Source organism: Desmodus rotundus, chromosome 6 (assembly GCF_022682495.2).
Source record: "Desmodus rotundus isolate HL8 chromosome 6, HLdesRot8A.1, whole genome shotgun sequence".
NCBI lineage: Eukaryota > Metazoa > Chordata > Mammalia > Chiroptera > Phyllostomidae > Desmodus > Desmodus rotundus.
This window is the reverse complement of record NC_071392.1, coordinates 81,473,787-81,493,047: the sequence shown is the minus strand read 5'-3', so window position 1 is coordinate 81,493,047 and position 19,261 is coordinate 81,473,787. Positions and strand designations below refer to the sequence as shown.

Below are 19,261 nucleotides of genomic sequence, written 5' to 3'. Positions count from 1 at the left end.
GCTTCCTGGAGTGACAGCGTGAACTAAAATGAAAACGACAAGCTTTAATGAAACAGCAACGTTTGTGTTTGCCTCGCAAAACATTTATAAAAGTTACTTTTAAAACAACGTTAGTTAAGGAACTTTGCAAAAGTACTAAAAAGAGATGAGGAAAGTAAACATAGCAATCGTAAAAATAAAATGCAAAGACCTTGGAAAAAAAAGAAGTGCTATTACATATTTATTGTTATTCCTTTGAAAGAACTTAGAGATAAGTCGTTACTGCCTCTCCCCAGGATGTCAAATTTTTATTGCTCCTGTTTTATTCTTAATTTTATTCTTTATAGTATTTTTCTGTGTAAGTGCAAAGTTGCTCAGATTATATCTTTTACGTAGGCTAAATTACATCCAATAAGGTTGAGAAAAAAATAAAATGGTGTTATTCAGGCATTTAATATCTAGTCCTTACATGACCCCTTGTCCTTTTTTTTTAAGTAACAAGGTGAAATAGTGAGAATCCCAAGAAAAGCAAACATAATATTGTTACTAATCTTACTTGTTTTGCAGAATGGGACACCCATGCCTGACTTCTTGTTTATTAATTCGAGATCCCAGACATTCTGACCCTTTGAATATCTGTTGCACATTCAGAGTAAATACCACTCCTACGTCTGCCTATCACCCATAAGGCATAAAGAGCTATCGACCTCAAAAGAATGTCTAAGAGGGGTTTCAAAGGAATGTGCTGAGAAATCCTTACTTCTTTCATCTCAGCTTTCTAGACGGTAATGTTGATATTACGAGAGTTGATACTATATTGTAGAGTTGCATAGTGTTTGTTCAGGGGTCCTCATAATGAAGGTATGTATTTGTAGATGTGTTTTCTAGGTGTCGTGATGGATTTCTCAAGTCCAGGCATGTTTTCGCCCCATGACTCCATATAATCACTGTCATGCAGTAGAATATTTTTTTTCAAGATCACTTAGCTGAGCTCCAAATGCTGGGCGTAATAGGAAGGTTATATATACACAGCAGTGGAATTGAATAGAAGAAGACATTTGCCCATGGTACACCCAATAAGGGGTTAATATCCAAAACATATATGGAACTTATACAGCCTAACAGCAAAAAAAAAAAATTGATTAAAAATAATCCGATTAAAAAATGGCAGAAGACCTCAATAGACATTTCTCCAAAGAGGACATACAGATGGGCAATACACATATGAACGGATGCTTAACACCACTAATCATCAGAAAAATGCAAATTAAAACCACAATGAGATATCACCTAACACCTGTCAGAATGGCCACCATCAATAAATCAACGAACAACAAGTGTTGGAGAGGATGTGGAGAAAGGGGAACCGTGGTGCATTGTTGGTGGGAATGCAAATTGGTGCAGCCACTGTGGAAAACAGTATGGAATTTCCTCAAAAAATTAAAAATAGGATATTCATTTTTCATTTGACAAAACCTCTAAAGTTGTGCACAATTCCAGTACAGATATAGTTTAAGGATTCAGATAACTACTGGGTATACTGTTCAAATAGAGAAGATGGTGCCTTTTTTTTTTTTTTTTGCAGTTTTTCATGACTTACTATATGAGTGTGTGTTTAGGAAGCCAAAGAGCTGGTTTTCCCCAATGTCACCTGTTTAATAAATATCTATGTTACACGACATACCACATTCTGCTCCTTCCATTTCTTTTGGTTGAGAAAGAGTGATACATGTTATAAAATGGAAAATTCTTCCTTTATGATGGGCAGATGTTTTTCCTGTCCCATTATTTGCAACCACCTAGTCAGAAATAGCATTTGACAATTCATCAGCACAAGATTCAATTCAAATTCTAAAAAATGAAATGAGAACATCTCACTGGAACAATAAGAAACTAATGAGAATTGATAGAAAACTCCATTTTTTCCTTCATTTTTTTCCCCAGAAATGATTTTGGTTCAGATAAAGGACAACGATTCACAAGGGTGGATTGTGGCATGAAAGGAGAAATTTAGGAAGTGAATAAACATTGAAATATGTCACAAAATTTGGGGAAAAAAGTTAGAATTTACTGGAAAAAAAGTCTCTTCCACTGCATGCATTTGTATCTAAAGAGTACTAGAAATCTTTCAAATGTTCAGTGTTTATGATTTTTCTGTTAAAACATAAGCACCTCTTAGGATTGCAAGCCCAGTATCAACTAAAATTGTAACGATATTTGCTCACTAAGAAGTCAGGCTAGTATAGGCTGAAGAAAATGTTCTCAGGATGTGGGCAGTTCAGTGGGCATCAAAGGTGGAAAGACAATTGCTGTGGAGGAAATGTAGGGCACTCTGAACCAGTCTATCTCTTTTGTAATTTCTTGGGGAAGCTTGCAACCTCATACGACACTGAAAGTCACCGATATTTAATGTGCGGGAGGCTGTATTGGACCCAAACTGAAAAGGGCAGTTTATAAAATGCAGTGCTGGCACAACTTTTACTTTGGTTTTCAGAACGAAAAACCTTCTGAAGGTCATTCTTTCCTTCCAGAACGATTATTTTTTATTCGACAAAAATCAGTTAATTGGGAGACGAGCGAGCCAAGCTGTGTGCCAACGAATCGGTCGCAATCTCATCAGGCAATCAGATGAGAGATCAACACAGCTGTTGGAACCGGAACATCCGGGAAGGTTCTAGTCAGAGGCCGGGCAGAAGAGCAGGGAGCAAAAAGCATGGTCGTCCCATGGGGTGACGTTGGCAAAGATTTATTAATATATTCTTTCAGGAGATACTTAAAATCAAACGCCATGTTTTCAAAGAGGATGAAACAGTCGAGTAGTAACGTGGGTAGGATTTTGGACTTTCTCACACCTCTTCCTGCAAAACCCAATTCTCTTTTCTTTGAAAAGTGGACACGTAAAATCGCATTGTGTACTCTGAAGCAACATATACCATATTGCATGTGAAGATTTTGTGTATAATATATTTATTTGCATACAGAAATATGTATTTCTATTATACATTTTGTTACTTTATTTATAGAATATGTATAGGAAGCATACAGCATACTCCAGGAAGATACATTGAATATGCACACAGTTCATGCTGCAGCGTGCACCCTTTTAAGAGAAGCATATTGGAGAGGCATGGTATTGTATATACATGCTGAAAATACACTTTTCACAATTCATCCAGCCTTGGGTGCTTCCTCACTCTGCTTGTGACATCAGTGCTGTGGTTGTTGGAAGGGGTTTTATCGAACTGGGGAGAGGGCAACTGTCAATGAACTAAGGAGGGGAAAATAACAGTAGATCGTGTCTCCACCTGTACGTTGTCCTCAGTTTGAACCCCCATCCCTCCCAGTGTCAGATCTGACAAGAAAGCAGTGAGTGGGCAAAGAGCAGGAGCAGGTGGGACTTCCAGCTTCCGCATCCACACTGGCAAGCTTACGTCGCGTGACTTGTTTATTACTTGGATTTTACTTTTTATTATTACTTTTGCAAAGACTTTATTTTTTTAGAGCACTTTTAGGTTCACAGCAAAATGGAGCTAATGGGACAGAGAGTTGCCGTATACCCCCTGGTCCCCGACACAAGCACAGCCGCCCCCTTCTGTCAACACCCCACCTTTGAGTGGGATGTGTGTTCCAATGGATGTGTCTACTTCGACACATCATTTTTCACCCAACATCCATAGTTGACATTAGGGTTCATTCGTGGTGTTGTGCATTCTATGCATTTTGCCAAATGTAAAATGACTTATGACATATTGTCCTCACGCTTGGGATTGGCCATTGAATTAATGATGAACCAGTAAAAGGATAACCATTTCTTTTTTTTTTTTAAGGAATGACCTGGCTTTATCATATTTTGAATTGCTTCCTCTTCAAGACCATTCTGTGATATTTACATTATTGCTATGAGAAGAAATTCTTGACAGATATTCACCTTTCCAGTGAAAACAAAGGACATGAATGATACGGTTTCTGAACGATATGGTGTCATGGTTTTCAAAGGACAAAGGTCAGCTCCAATAGAGACTGACCACATCAATGCGACCATTTTAATGGCCAACGACTGCAATCTCAATTGACCAGACTCTGTGAAAGTCATGACTGGACAGTAAGGTGCTGGGAACAAGGGGCAGCGTGTCTGTTCTGGTGAATCTGGGTGTGTAGGTGGGGCCTGTGTTCCCGGTCTATGAAGTACAGACACACCAGCCTGGGTGGATGGCAGTGTGTCTGATACCTGACTGGCGAGCAGGACCTTTTTTGAACAGGTGAGCAATTTGCATTGATATTCCAACAGTGAGGCAGGATTATTTTTTCACTCATACAAAGCAAGCTCTAGAATCCCCGGAAACTGACCAGGGTTTCTCAACTTCAACACTACTGACATTTTGAGCCAAATAATTTTTTGTTTGGGCATGGGGGGGGCGGTTACCCTGTGCATTGCAAGATTTTTAGCTGCATCTCTGGCCTCTATCCACCAGATGCCAATAGCTCCCCCACCGATTACGATGACCAAAAACTTCTCCACATATTGTTAAACATCCCCCGGGGGGCAAAACCATCCCTGGTTGAGAGCCACTGAGACAAATCCAGCAGTAGTTAATGCAAACCATTGACTACAGTCTCCGTATCTTTCTAATCATCTACAGTGTTCAGTATTTTTCCATTTTTTGATTCAGTTTGACAAAGCTTCCCTGATGTGCCAGTCTATCTTCAGTTCCTTTCTTGAATCCTTGATGGTTTCTCTTTCAATAAGGCTGTGGTTGCTATGGCAAAGGGCAGACATAAAAGGAACAAAAGAAAGTTGCAACAGCAATGGAGAGGAACAGGCAAGTTGACTCAAAGTGAGTGGGATTGTTACGTAGAAGAGACTCAAATCCGGAAGCCACAATCCTTGAATCCAATGAGTTCATTCGACTAAAGCTGAATCCACGTCATCAGAGTACAAGTCAATAAGTGAAGTATTCAGCCAATCAACTGTTTTGTTTACAGGGAACCACACAGTCCATTAATATGAGGTTCCTTCCACTCAATTTATTCATCTATTTGAAGAAAGAAAATAAAAATAAACATGGATTTAAAACATAAAAGTTTACATTGATGTAATTGTAGTGTAAAGGAATCCATCTGAATGGAGGCTATATGTTTATACAAGAAAGATTTGGGGAGAAAAATGACTGGTTATTCAAGGAGGAAGTTGTTGTTCTAACGGGTAAGTTAAGTACAAATACTGTGGGCAATTTGCTTCTTCCTGACTGTGTAACATTGTGCTTTTGTTGGACTCTCAAAATTGTTGACATGCCACCGATGAGGCAAGTCACACAAAGTAACTGAAGTGCTAAGGTCTAATACTGACAAATTCATCGTCCACCTCACATAGGCCTTACTGGTCAAGATAAAATTCCTAAGTCTAAAAGGCAAAATATGAAATTTGAAAAGGCATTTAGAACTTTTATTTCTATCGATTGGGCCATCATTTAGAAAGTCCGACTGGAAGATGACAGCAAATATAGTAAAACAAGAGAGGAATAAAGATAGCTAGTTAAATGTGAATAACAGAATCATACATTTATTTGGGGTATGAAATGAAAAGTCTACGTGGACGAGATTCTTTAAAGCCACTACTCGGGTCTTAGTTCCGGACACGACCTTGTTATGGTCTAGAACTAGAGAAATGCAACCACCTACATCTTGTCTCAGATTCTTCTGGGCTCCCCTGGCCTCTGTTTAAGTTATCTTCTTTATCTTCTACATAGTCACAAGGATTACTACGCTTCTACTGATAGGATTTTGCAGTTAAAAAATTTTAGGGAGAATTGACAATTTGAGGAATGGGGAACATGTGGTTTCAGTAAATGATTTTGAATTAGTTTTTTTTTTCTTTATTGGATCATAGGATGGTTATAAACAGCCTTAGAGGACTGTGAAGATTGGCTTTCAGAAGGCATTGAGGAGAAAGTCTTAATCTCTCCGCACTGACCCAGATGTCCCTGGGGGCCAGGTGAGTATGTTAATCCTATTCAGAATTCCAAATGAAAAAAGCAACATCTTCTTCCTGCTGACAAAGGCCAGGAATTCATGTTTTACAAGTTAGCATTTCCTAAGTGGGTCAGGCAGATTCATGTTGAAACAGAATGCCCTTTCAACCTTCCACTTTCTTAGCTCAAAATTCGTCCGGCCTTGGTGAACTTTCTCCAACTGGAATGACTATTATTGAACTTGATGAAACCTCAATTTAATAAAATCACTTTGGCTTCTCAAGTATGTTTATGTATTAGGGAGGCTAGTCTATCAGTCTATGAAAATAAGAGGGTAGTTGGGAGAAAACTGCATTGGAGAAACCATTTCTCATTAAGGATCATACGTAAACTACATCTTTATAGGCTTGTATCCCCCCAAAGAATGCAAATCACACAATGTACAGGGGTGAAATGCCCCTTTTCTTGGCTGTCTCTGGTTGGATTTAGTGAAAATCCTCTATAATCTGTCCTTACACAGTGTAGAACAATATAAAAGCAAATCCTGTAACAAGAAAAATAATGATGTGATCTAGTTCGGGTTTTGTTTGTCTGCTTGCTTTTGAAGGGGGCAAAGGGTGAGGTAAAAAAATAAGCATTTATTACATTGCAATCCTCCAAGTAAAACCATAACAAAAAAATAATATATGCTTAGCACTCCGGAGATTGTTCCTACACCCGTTTTTCCTTTTTCCTTCCCCATTGTACTATGTGTCTATTTCTTGAAGTCTCCGTGTGAGCTTCTAACCGTGGCCTTTCATCCTCACGTAAACACGGAACAACCACAGAAAGGAGCGAGGTTATTCTTCTTCTTGTGCAGAGACGGATGAAATTGTAGATTCGGAAGCCCTTCTCAAGAGACTGAGAAAATGCAGATCATTCCTTAAATCCACAATTCCAACGTGTCGCCTTCATGGTCGCCTGCTCCTGCACTGACAGGGTGTCTAAGGTGCCCGTTCCCCAGACCGGAGCCTAGGCACAATACGAGTGTCGCTGTCGGGCTTCTCAATCGCACGTCCACGATAAGACTATAAAGTGCAACGGCAGAGAGTTTGCAACGAGCTCTTTTACTCCTTTTCTTCTTCCCACGCTCCCCTTGACCACATTCCTTCGTCCCAAAGAGGTTTTACCTCGTCGCGCCGATGTTCTTGTAATGACACATGAGAAGGTGTTTAAAGGTCTTCTTGAAGGTGGCGTTGCAAAGTGCATAGCAGGCAGGGTTGATAGTGCTGTTGATGTAACAAAGCCAGTAGCCAATGGTCCACACTGTGTTGGGGATGCAGGGTGCGCAGAAGGTGTTAATAAGCACCATGACGTTGTATGGGGCCCACGTGATGATGAAAGCCAGCAGAATAGCCAGGATCGTCCTGGTCACTTTCTTTTCCCTGGAGGGGGGAGGTTTCTTTTTTGCAGGCTGCTTGGTCATCTTCACAATCTTGCGAGCGACGATGTTCTGTTTCTCATCTCCATTCTGACCCGACGGGCCAACTAGCTCCACGGTGGTATTGGTCGGGGTACCCGAGTCCCCTTTTTGGATCTTGGTGACAATTTTGATGCATGTTTGCTTCGAGTTCTCCTCTTTGGAATGGCCCAGGGAAGTGGAGACCGTGTTTTCATCCTGGGTTATTTCATCATCTCTCAGGTTAGAGGCCACAGCACTGACGGAGGTGGAGTCGTTGGAGCTTTCTTTCTCCTCCCCCTGGACACAGTTCTCGGTCCCAGCATCTCTGAGGGCCTTGCCATTCTGGATCTTGTTGTGCCCCAGGCCGTCATCGCTGCCGGGCGTGTTGTTGTTGTTCGGCTTCACTATCCGCCCTTGGACCAGACTTGGAGACACGGGGTCTTGGTTGGCCACAGGCTCCTTTTTGTCTTTCTTGATCCTGCTCTTGCTGGCTCGGGAAATGTGCCAGTATAAGACGGTCATGATGACCACTGGCAGGTAGAAGGCTGCAATGGCAGTGCCAAAGGTGACAGCAGCGTTGGAAAAAAACTGAATGTAGCATTCCCCGTCCTCCACCGTTCTCACGCCTACAATGAACTGCCAGAAGAGAATGGCCGGAGCCCAGAGGATGAAGGAGAGGACCCAGGCTGCTGCAATCATCATACCTGCCATTTTCGTGGTCCGCTTGACAGGGTAGGTGAGCGGTTTTGTGACACAGAAGTACCTGTCAAAGCTGATGATGAGCAGATTCATCACTGAGGCGTTGCTGACCACATAGTCCAGGGCGAGCCAGAGGTCACACACTACAGGTCCCAAAGGCCAGTAGCCAATCACAGTGTAGAGGGTATACAAGTTCATGGAGAAAACACCAATGATGAGGTCGGCACAGGCCAAGCTGAACAAAAAGTAATTGTTGACTGTCTGCAGGTGGCGGTTGACTTTGATGGAGACCATGACCAGAATGTTCCCGATAATGGTCACCAGACTGAGGGATCCAGCCACAAGGACAATAAACACCACTTCAAATGTCTTATACGGGCTGGTCAGAGCCAGGCCACTGTTAGAGGAGTTTGTCGAGTTATTCATTTTGTGTTCTGTAATCAGTAGCCAAGGAGTCAAATAAACATTTAAACCTGCAGGGAAGAAGAACAAAATTAACGCGTGTAATTTAAACAGTGCTTTCAAATATGTCAGACTTCTTCCTCTGGAAGCACATTGGCCCAGACCTTCCTTCCTTCTCCTCCACGGGTATTGTACCTACCTGCCCCAATTAAAAGGCTAATAAGGATGATTCAAAAGATCCTTTCAGGCTGGTAATCTGTCTAAAGTCTGATAACGTTTGGAATGTGACCACGTCTTGATAAGAATATGCGTCTGCCTATCCATTTATCCATCTGTCTATCTACAGTCTATTATCAAGCAAGTACTGAGCATAATTTTGATGATTTGAACTTAATAAACCAAAATTATACATAAGACCTTCCAAAGCATCAAGAAGTTTCTGATACAAACAAATAAATAAACCAACGGGAAGACAGAATTATGGGAAACATCCTAAGACATAGTACTGAGTTGTGACTTTCAGTCAGTAACACCTTTTCACCTGGAAGCTCCAAGTCTTTCCTAATACTAATCACAATAATACAGTGACATAACACTTTCTTAGCCAATACACTTCACACAAGGAGTATTATTTTGCCTGACGTCTGTTTTACACTTGTAGCCAGTATCATATATGAGCATTTCCAACATTCCACATCTTTTTTAAAATATATTTTATTGATTATGCTATTGCAGTTTTTCCATTTTTTTCTCCCTTTGTATCCCTCCGTCCTATATCCCCCTCCCACCATCATTCCCCCACCTTAGTGCATGTCCATGGGTCATACATGTAAGTCCTTTGCCATCTCCATTTCCCATACTATTCCACCTCCCCCTGTCTATTTCGTATATACCATTTATGCTTCTTATTCCCTTTCCTTTTCCCCCATTCTCCCTCCACCCCCTCCCTGCTGATAACCCTCTATGTGATCTCCATTTCTGTGACTCTGTTCCTGTTCTAGTTGTTCGCTTTTTTTTTTTTTAGGTTTGGTTGTTGATTGTTGTGAGTTTGTTGTCATTTTACTGTTCATATTTTTGATCTTTTTCTTAGATAAGCCCCTTTAATATTTCATGTAATAAGGGCTTGGTAGTGATGAACTCCTTTAAATTTACCTCATCTGGGAAGCACTTTATCTGCCCTTCCATTCTAAATGATAGCTTTGCTGGATAGAGTAATCCTGGCTGTAGGTCCTTGCCTTTCATGACTTTGAATACTTCTTTCCAGCCCCTTCTTGCACTTAAGGTTTCTTTGGAGAAATCAGCTGGTAGTCTTATGGGTACTCCTTTGTAGGTAACTGTCTCCTTTTCTCTTGTTGCTTTTAAGATTCTCTCCTTATCTTTAATCTTGGGTAATGTAATTATGATGTGCCTTGGTGTGTGTTTCCTTGGGTCCAACTTCTTTGGGATTCTCTGAGCTTCCTGGACTTCCTGGAAGTCTATTTCCCTTGCCAGATTGGGGAAGTTCTCTTTCATTATTTGTTCAAGTTTTTGATTTCTTGCTCTTCCTCTTTTCCTTCTGGCACTCCTATGATTTAGGTATTGGAATGTTTAAAGTTGTCCAAGAGGTTCCTAAGCCTCTCCTCATTTATTTGAATTCTTGTTTCTTCTTTCTGTTCTGGTCGAATGTTTATTTCTTCCTTCTGATACAAGGTGTTTACTTGAGTCCCGGTTTCCTTCCCGTCACTGTTGGTTCCCTGTGCATTTTCCTTTATTTCACTTTGCATAGCCTTCAGTTCTTCCTCTGTTTTGTGACCATACTCAACCACTTCTGTGAGCATCTTGACTACCAGTGTTTTAAACTCTGCATCTGATAGGTTGGCTATCTCTTAACCACTTCATTGCACTTTTTCTGGAGCTTTGATTTGTTCTTTCACTTGGGCCACATTTTTTCATCTCAGCATGCCTGTTATGTAGTAGGGGGTGGAGCCTTAGGTGTTCACCAGGGTGGGGCAACCCACTTAGCTGTGTTGTGGTGCTGTATGTGGGGGAGGGGTTCGAGAGGGAACAATGCTGCTTGCTCAACTCTCTGCCAATTTTCAGTCACTTCCCCAGCTACCCACAAGCAAATTGGGCCCTTCTGGTTCCCAGGTGGGTAGTTTTGTGTACATTCTAGGACCCTGTGGGTCTATCCAACAAACTCTCCTCTGAGACTCAGAGTTTCTCCCACTGCCACAACCCCCACAGGTTTTTTTTCAGTCAGAGGTTTTGAGGCTTTATTTTCCTGTGCTAGAACCCTGGGTTGTATGGCCTGTCTCACTCCCCAGTTGTTTCTCCCGGTTTATCCACATGCAAATGTGGGATCATTGGGTCCTGCAGCCGCTGCCTTGCTGCCAGTCTTCTCTGCCCTGGCTGCCCATCTCTGCCCCAGCTGCCCGCCTCTGCCCCTCCTACTGGTCTGGATGAATGCTTCTTCTTTAAGTCCTTGGTTGTCGGTCTTCCATACAATTTGATTTTCTGGCAGTTCTGGTTATTTTTTGTTTTTAAGTTTGTCATCCTTCTTTTGGTTGTGCAAGGAGGCAAAGTGTATCTATCTACATCTCCATCTTGGCCAGAAGTCCCTGAAGTCCCAACATTCCACGTCTTGCAAAGGAAATTATTTATTAAATGTATATTGATATGATTGTATCAATTTTTTCAATGTTTTATTTTCAAATCACTATCAAGTTATTGTTTTACTGTTATCCCTGTTGGTAATCAGCCTTTATATTCGTTTAGCAGAAGAAGGAACTGAAGCCTAAAAAGGTTAAGGAATTTTCACACACATGAAATCAATGATAGAGATAAGACTGTGGCCCTCGGTTTGTTCAATCATTCTTTCATTCATTTTTGCCTTCCCCTACCTATTGAGCACCTTCTCTGTATTGTGATATATGCCGGGTGTCCAGTGGGGATTGTAAGACGAAGTTCCTGTCTGGGAGAGGCATATGTGCTGGTGTCAGTGATTGATTGGTTGAGCAGCAATTATTCAATAAAATAGAAAAAAAATGAAGAAGCCATCATGTAAGAAAAAACAGCAAAATTATAATTATGTTTATAAAAGTTTTCCTCTATGATAGCTTAATTAGAAAACGGGTCTTGAGACAGAAGGCTAAACATTCCAATATTGTCATTCAATATGATTTCAACTGAGTATTTTTACTGCTCCATGCTGTCCAAGAAACATGTTCAGATATAAAACCCAGATTATTTTCTTAAGGTATTTTCTTTTCTTTTTTAAAAAAGATTTTATTTATTTACTTTTAGAGAGGGAGAAGGAGAGGGAGAGAAACATCAATAATGTGTGGTTGCCTCTCGCACGCCCCCTACTGGGGACCTGGCCCACAACTCAGGCATGTGCCCTGACTGGGAATCAAACTGATGGCCTTTTGGTTCGCAGGCCCATGCTCAATCCACTGAGCTGCATCAGCCAGGGCAAAATCCAGATTATTTTCATAAATATAATGCAGGTAATTATAGAAGAACAATAGTTAGTGAACAATACAAATGGAATTTTTATATAACTATAGGACGTTCATAGGACTACCTCAAATGTCAAGAATTACACTTCTTAACACATGTACAGAAACACTGGCATTTGTTCTTACTTAATTTTTTAAAAACTAAGTAGACCATCAAGACTATTTTTACACACATTTTACAGCAAAAATCTGGCTTCAAAATAAGTCATAATTCACTGAGCAACTCTTTCTTAACTCATACATCTAAAATGGTAAAGAAAGATTAAATACATATGTATGCAAGAATGTTATTTATTATTCCTATTTCAGGAATATACCCATGCTTTCAAAATATATTCTAGCAAACTGCAGACATTATGCTGCCTGACAATTTAATTTTTACTTTGGCTTGATGCTTGTGTTTGGTTGATCTTTGGGAAAAACGTATATTGTGGTTTATTTGCGTTGGAAGTTATTCCAGAGTGAGGAGTGGCCTCCAGATATAGCTTGTTCTAGCCGCACATAATATTTTCCCCAGAAGTGCCTATAAAGTCCACTGAAATAAGAAAGAGCTCATTATTTTTGATAAATGGTAAAGCCTGGAAATTCATTTTTCATTTTAGTACCAGAAGTATGGAATTGAGACACAGTAGAGTTCTTTTTCTGGGTGATGTAATGGCCTATTATTTTATGAATTTCTATTTACTTTGTGTCTGTAGCTTAGCTGTGAGTAAATTCTACCTTTCTTCTCTTGCTAGCTAAGTGGGGAAAAATTACATCACACCCTACCAACCGTCAAAGCTGCCTTAAAATATTGGCATTTAAAGGAGGTATAATACCAATCAGTCTGAGACTATTAAGTGTCTGAGTGAGGGTATACAGGCTGTGTCTTGTAGTTTGTGAAGGAAATCTTGAAATAGTAAGGCAACACGGATGGCGTAACTTCCCTACAGACTAGAGAAGAAAAGTGTTGTCCAACTCTTACCCTGTGGTAATGGCATTTAGTACGTATCGGTCAAATAAAGAGGCAAAGAGTACATGATGATCTCCAATTCTGACTTTTTTTTGGTCAGAATTTTGAAGTTGTTAAAACTTTGTTCTCTTCCTCTCTTCCAGACCAATAGAAAGAATTATTAATCCTTCCTCTCAAAAAGAAGCAATTATTAAACCTGAGTGTGCTTCCTGCTGCCCAACCTTGTTGCGTTTAAGTAAACACATAGTCGCCATTTTTAGATAATACCACCAAGTCTGCCGACAATTGGGTGATTGTTCATGAGGGAAAATACATGTTGGAGACATAAGAAAGAAAGCTAAGGGTTCATCAGATGAGCTTTGACATAGTTCTGGAGACACGCACCTGAAAGAAAAACTAGCCCAAGTTGACAAAATTGATGTGAGTTGTGAGTACCAGAAAGTAAGTATTGAGAAATTATTAGCATTTCAACATTCAGAAATCTCTATTAATTCACATTCCACTAACTACAAATGATATAAGATGCAGGTGGGGCAGTGATTTTCCCTTGAAATCCATGTAGAAAATAATTTGCTAAGCACCTTCCTAGCACAAATAACATTTAAACAAACGGTTTATTCTGCTTAGAAATGCAGTGATCTTCAAACATCTACCAAAAAACATTTGCCCTGGCTGGGCAGCTGACCCGGCTAGAGCGTGGTCCCGATACGCCAAGGCTGCGGGTTGGATCTCTGGTCAGGGCACATTCAAGATCTCTCTCTCTCTCTCTCTCTCTCTCTCTCCCCTCTTCCCCCTTTTCACTCTAAAATTAATAAATAAAAAATTTCAAAAAACAACTTAATATCTTAGAGTGGTTTGGTCTTAATAAATAAGATCCCCACGTATAGTAAGTACTACATAATTATTGCAAATTTTTGCCTAGAAAATATAAAAATAAAAATTGGGAAACAATATTTGTGAGGCACATGATAGAAAGTGACCTAATGTCCCCAGACTCCCTGAGTCAGAATCTGTACGTCATGTTAGGATACACTTCTGAAGCCTCTTGTCTCCCACCTCGTTTAAAATCTGGTCCGTTCTGAATTGTCCCACGCTCATATGCCACAACTCGACCGTCGGCCCAGTCCTCACCCATCACGTAAGCATTCCCCAGGCAGCGCCAACTCTGTGAAACCTGCTTGTTTGCTCTTGGCTGGCTGTTCTTCTTTCCCACCTCTGCTTCCATGGCACAACTCTTATTTTATTCTGCTCTGTTGCTCTTAGTCGCTTGTTTGTTTGGGTTAGGGTTATTGGAATGTCAAGTGTAAAGCCAAGTTAATCATACTTCTCAGACTATAGCCAACATCCTCATCAGTGTCTGCAAGGTTTTTATTTTTATTTATTTTATCAATATATTCTTTCTTTCCTTTTTAATTCTCACATCTCATTGTCCCTTCTGTCCTTTAGAACTTGCTGGAATTGCTTAGACTATTTTCTTTGGCTAGATCTACAACTCTGGAAAATACAAGGTTTTTGTTTTCTTATGAGCTTAATTTACTAAACAATACCGTGTTCTAGCTTTTCTTTTTCACTTTTCACTTAGTACCATGTTTTTTGTCATTCTGTCCATTTCAATCATAGTGCTTCTTATTCCATAGTGAGCAAATGATGACATTGTTCTTACACATTTCTCTAGTAATGGACATGGAGGTTATTTCAAACTCCTTGAAATGGGGCCGGAATGAAAATTTTCACGTTGTGTCACGGACTTGCCTATGAACTTCCCTATCGTATGTGCCCGGGAGTGAGAGCGCTGGATGGAACAAGGTGTGACTGTAAGCTTTCTTCTGACAGCTGCCACATTGTTTTCCCGGAGCGCGGCGGCAGACCCTACCCTGGTCAAGTCGGCCAGTCCCGTTTCTCAATAACCTTCAAACAGCTGTTATGCATCTTCCTGACGTCTGCCAAACCGAGAGAAGTAAAGTGTAGCTTTTGGTTTTAATTTGTATTTTTCTGATTGCTAGCGAGGCTGGGCACTTTTTCCATATAGTTAGTAGCCTGTCAGGCTTCCATCGTTGTAGATCCCCTATGCGTATCTTTGACACACAGGACACGGTTAATACGCCCGTTTATATGTTTTCATCCTTCACTAGAAAACAGTGAAGTTTGACTTCTTGGTCTCTGTTGATCTACCACCCATCTCACAGGCTGAAATGTATCTGGTGCTCAAAAATGTTCCTTAATATTATGAATTCAACCCCTATTTACCTGATTACTGGAACTGTTTCAAGAGCACTTTACTGTAACAACACTCACCTGTGGTTGTTAGTTATACAATTGTTTATTCATGCAATTTACTTGAACAAAATCATTTCGCTAATTCAATCATTATTCCAATGATTCCTCACTAGCTAAGGCAACTTAGGATCAAAATTATGATTTGTTTATAAGCTTGCTTGTCTTCTTCATTAGAAAACCTCATGAACAGTTTTTGGAATTAAATTATATGTATATGTATTTCACAACATGTTAATTTTAATAAACTTTGATTGAAAAATGCCAGACATTTATTTTCTCAGTGTTCTGCTTGTCACTTTAATACATTTATTCTTTGCATTCATTTTAATAAAACAGAGCTAAAACATATTTCAGTTTTATAAAGCTTTCTGGTGACTTTCTCTGGAGAAGAATGTGTAAATATCACATGTATGTGAAAAAATAAAACCAGTTTGATCTCTTATTTTATAGATTAAGAAACCGTGATTTTCCCATGGCCTTCCGGTTCTCGCCGTCACGTGTACTAATGGTGGTGGTTATTCTAAAACTTGAACATAACAAAGAGCTGCGTGATTCTCACTCCACCCCTTTTATGGCGTTTATTTGTTAATTTGTTGTCTCTCCCTCCTCTTCCTTTCTCTTGTTTCCCATGAGCATACCTTACCTTTTCCACAAAAAAAAAACACATCTAAAAGAAAACACAATCTCAGGGCTCACACACGTGTTAACTCACTTAACGCTGACAACTCTTTAAAATACATTCTGTTCTGAAGAAGGAAGCTGAGGCCATAAGACCAGATTAAGCACATTCTCCTCGGTTTCAAGGCTAGTGAATAAATATCTGCAACTAAAACCAACACCCTTACCGTTCAGCAGGGTCCTTTTTGTCTCCTTTCCCAATCTGAGGACTGTATTTTATCCAGTAACATGGAAACTTGTTAGGCATCTGTGCAATAATGAACTACACCCAGAGACAGATTCCTTTTGAGGGACCTGGAATTCTTACCCTGGTAGAACATAGTAAATGTTTATAACGTTAACAGAGCTGCTATCGTATCCTCTAAGTTTTTGGTTATAATATCCACTCATTTCTATTAACGCTATCTGTAAAAATGGAAAGCATTTCACTTAGAGGCAAGCACAGTGTGAGGGCGATGGCATTCCTCTCTCCCCACGTGATGCACAGACTGTGTGGAGACTGTGCCTCTCCTGGTTAAAGGAAAAGTTTCCTGTTGTCAACCTCTTGCCACCTCTGCTGTTTACATTTCTCTGAAAGTCATTACCTCTGGTGTGGCACCACAGGGCCTTATTCAAACAATAACTGTGGCATCGTTGATGAAACACAGGACCCGCAGAAGGCGCAACATCTTGCTGTGGCCAGTGTGTAATTGTCGGTTTGGTATTTGACAATGTTAGTTTATGACTCAGTCCTGAAAGTACTATGGAAACTTATGAGAAAAAAACTCTCTGCCCTTTGCTTTCCGCTACTTGAGTTCCTATATGTAGCGGCGAGGACTGTATCATGGTTTAATAGCATCCTTGCAAAGTTGTGGCTACTAATCTCTATTCCAAATTATTAGCTGTGGGGGTCTGATCATGTCACTTAACTTCCATTAACCTTAATTTTCTTTTTTTCTCAAATAGGAATAATAATAGCTCTATTTTTGCTTCTAGAGGTAAGGATGAAAGTGAGATGATGTCTCTGAACCATGATTTATAAATGTTAAGCATTGAATAAATGTTAATATTCACACATGTTAAATGTCTATAAATAAATTGCCTTTCTTAACAGTTAACAGAAAATTGTGTGTGCATGCGTGTGTATGAAGTAGATTCAGAGTAAGGAGGTGTGGGGTGTAGCAGCAGAGGTGATACTATTGTAAATTATCAATGGTATTGAACTGTGAATGATAATATTGATAATAATTAAATGTATTCAGCGTGACAACTCTTCACAACAACTCCTGAGGTGATTTACATTATTGTTATATACTTTTTTACAAGCTTTGAACTGAAAACCTAAGAATTAAGTTATTTGAGACTCGAACCCTGCGTGCCTGACACCAGATGCTGCTACAAGTATGTATTGTTTGTCTGAGGGGCAGTGGTACCGAGCAGCAAGTGTGTGCCTCAAATATTCACCCCCCTGACTTGCCGTGACTAAGCCCTTTGCTCCAACGTCAGGTTGGGTCCATGGTTTAGACGACACAGGATCGTTGTGTCCAAGCTAAAATTGTGACTTTCGGCAGCAGGTAGTCACAATAAGATACAGAGTTAGTAAGTGGTGTTCTACACATGAAAATATATAACAATATAAACATTTCTCTAAAGCAATCATCATAAAAAATACATCACCCTGTGAATTGATATATAACCTCTCACAGAAGTATTCATATCAATTACATAGAAGTTCTAAACATTTACAGTAACATTTTTATAAAGTTATAGAGAGGATACTAATTAAAATAATTAAAAAATAAATTTAGATATGTATTTAGATACATAATGGAAATGAAATAAAATAAATGGGATTTTCTCTGAGGCAGGATGCCTGGTATATCATGATCACTTCATAGGTGCATCTACAACATAATAAGCTCATAAACATGTATCAATACATGAATAACCTAAGTGATAGAATCTTTCTGCACATGAATTTACTGAAGTCTCACAATAACCCTGAAAAGAAGTATCTTCTTCAGGTTTATGGATGACGAGGATCGAAGAGCTGGCAAGTAGCATCTAATTCTAGGACCAGGTCCCTTCACTACAGCAAACCATGACACAAAACCGGATCTATTTAAAAAACCATTTTTTGGAGGATAAGAAAAGTCAGGAAAAAAAAAAGGAATCTGATTGATAACCCCTAGAACCCACAGAGAGAAGATACGTAATTGTACAACAAAATCTCAGAACAAGTCATCAAGAGGGATTCCCATAAAGTTGAATTTATGATTGTTTTATTTATTTACCTTTTGTTTTTAAAAGGCAATCTTGGTGTATATACTTTTTACAGCCTTTTGACTTCTGCTGTTCCTTGTACACAGTACCGAAAATGGCATGGTCTTCTGGGTGTTCTGCGTCTGCCTCTCTCAGACCTTCATCTCTAAGAAGCAGCCCAAACACTAGGGATCAAATTACCAGTCTTTCCCGGGTTGCCTGAAATTCCAGCTGATAGAACAACGCCCATGTGAGCTTTTCAAACTGTACCCATAAGGGCCGAACACCACACTCTGTCCTGAGATACTTAAAAGTTTACTTCAACAATATTATGTCTAGCTATCTAGCTTTCAGTATAAACTACAACTATCAGAGAACATGTAAAATGGGGTTGACACAGCAAAATCTCAGACTGTCATTGGACACGAGATGATACCCACTCGGGAGCTAGCAGGTTGAGAGTCTAGGAGCCTGACCCTTCATCTCTTCTCCACCTCGAGAGTGAGCTGGGGTCAGTGTGCGTGGTATCGTCGCCAGTTAGAGAGCAAATGAAGCTTCTGTATTTTTAATTTTACACCGTGGAAGAGATGACCACGGAGGTATACAGTCTGTATTCTGGTTTAGAGTTCCTAAACATTCAAATCATCCCTCTAATTGACATACAGCTTTGCTACCAGTATTTACTAGGCTTTGAGAGTGTTCTTCCATCAAGGATGAGTTACGCCTGCCATCAGTGATGCTGGAGAGAAGAGGAAAGAAAGCAAAGAGGCTTGGGGAGAGACAGCTTAAGGAAGTCTTGGGGAACCAAGGCCCCTGCTCTGAAGAAAGGTTTCAGCCTACAGTTTTGGCATTGTTGCAGATGATAACACGGTTTGCTTGTATTTGATGACCCATATGAGTGACTTCCACTTTTACTCACAGATCCCACAGGCTTCTGGCCTGGGGCTGGGAAGAGAGTGCAGCTCTGACAGCTGACAGTAGTGGGAGTCCATCCTGTCGCTTTGACAACATCAGGTGGAAATGGAGTCAATTTCCACTAACAACACCTAATGAATCCCCGGACGTACGGGGACACACAGAGCTTTTCCATGAGCTCCTGAATCTCATCCAAGGGCAGCTGTGGTGG

At 40.1% G+C, this 19,261-nt stretch overlaps 1 protein-coding gene across 1 annotated transcript in view; it reads right to left on the bottom strand.

Moving 5' to 3' along the window:
- Nucleotides 1–2,939: 2,939 nt before the first annotated feature.
- The window catches only part of CHRM2 (cholinergic receptor muscarinic 2), a 142,639-nt gene continuing 126,317 nt past the window's right edge, over nt 2,940–19,261 (bottom strand). Inside the window, exon 3 of the mRNA XM_045191197.2 lies at nt 2,940–8,561. Within this exon, the coding sequence (XP_045047132.1) occupies nt 7,114–8,514 (1,401 nt within the window). The 5' untranslated portion in view covers nt 8,515–8,561 and the 3' untranslated portion in view covers nt 2,940–7,113. The remainder of the gene's footprint in view (nt 8,562–19,261) is intronic.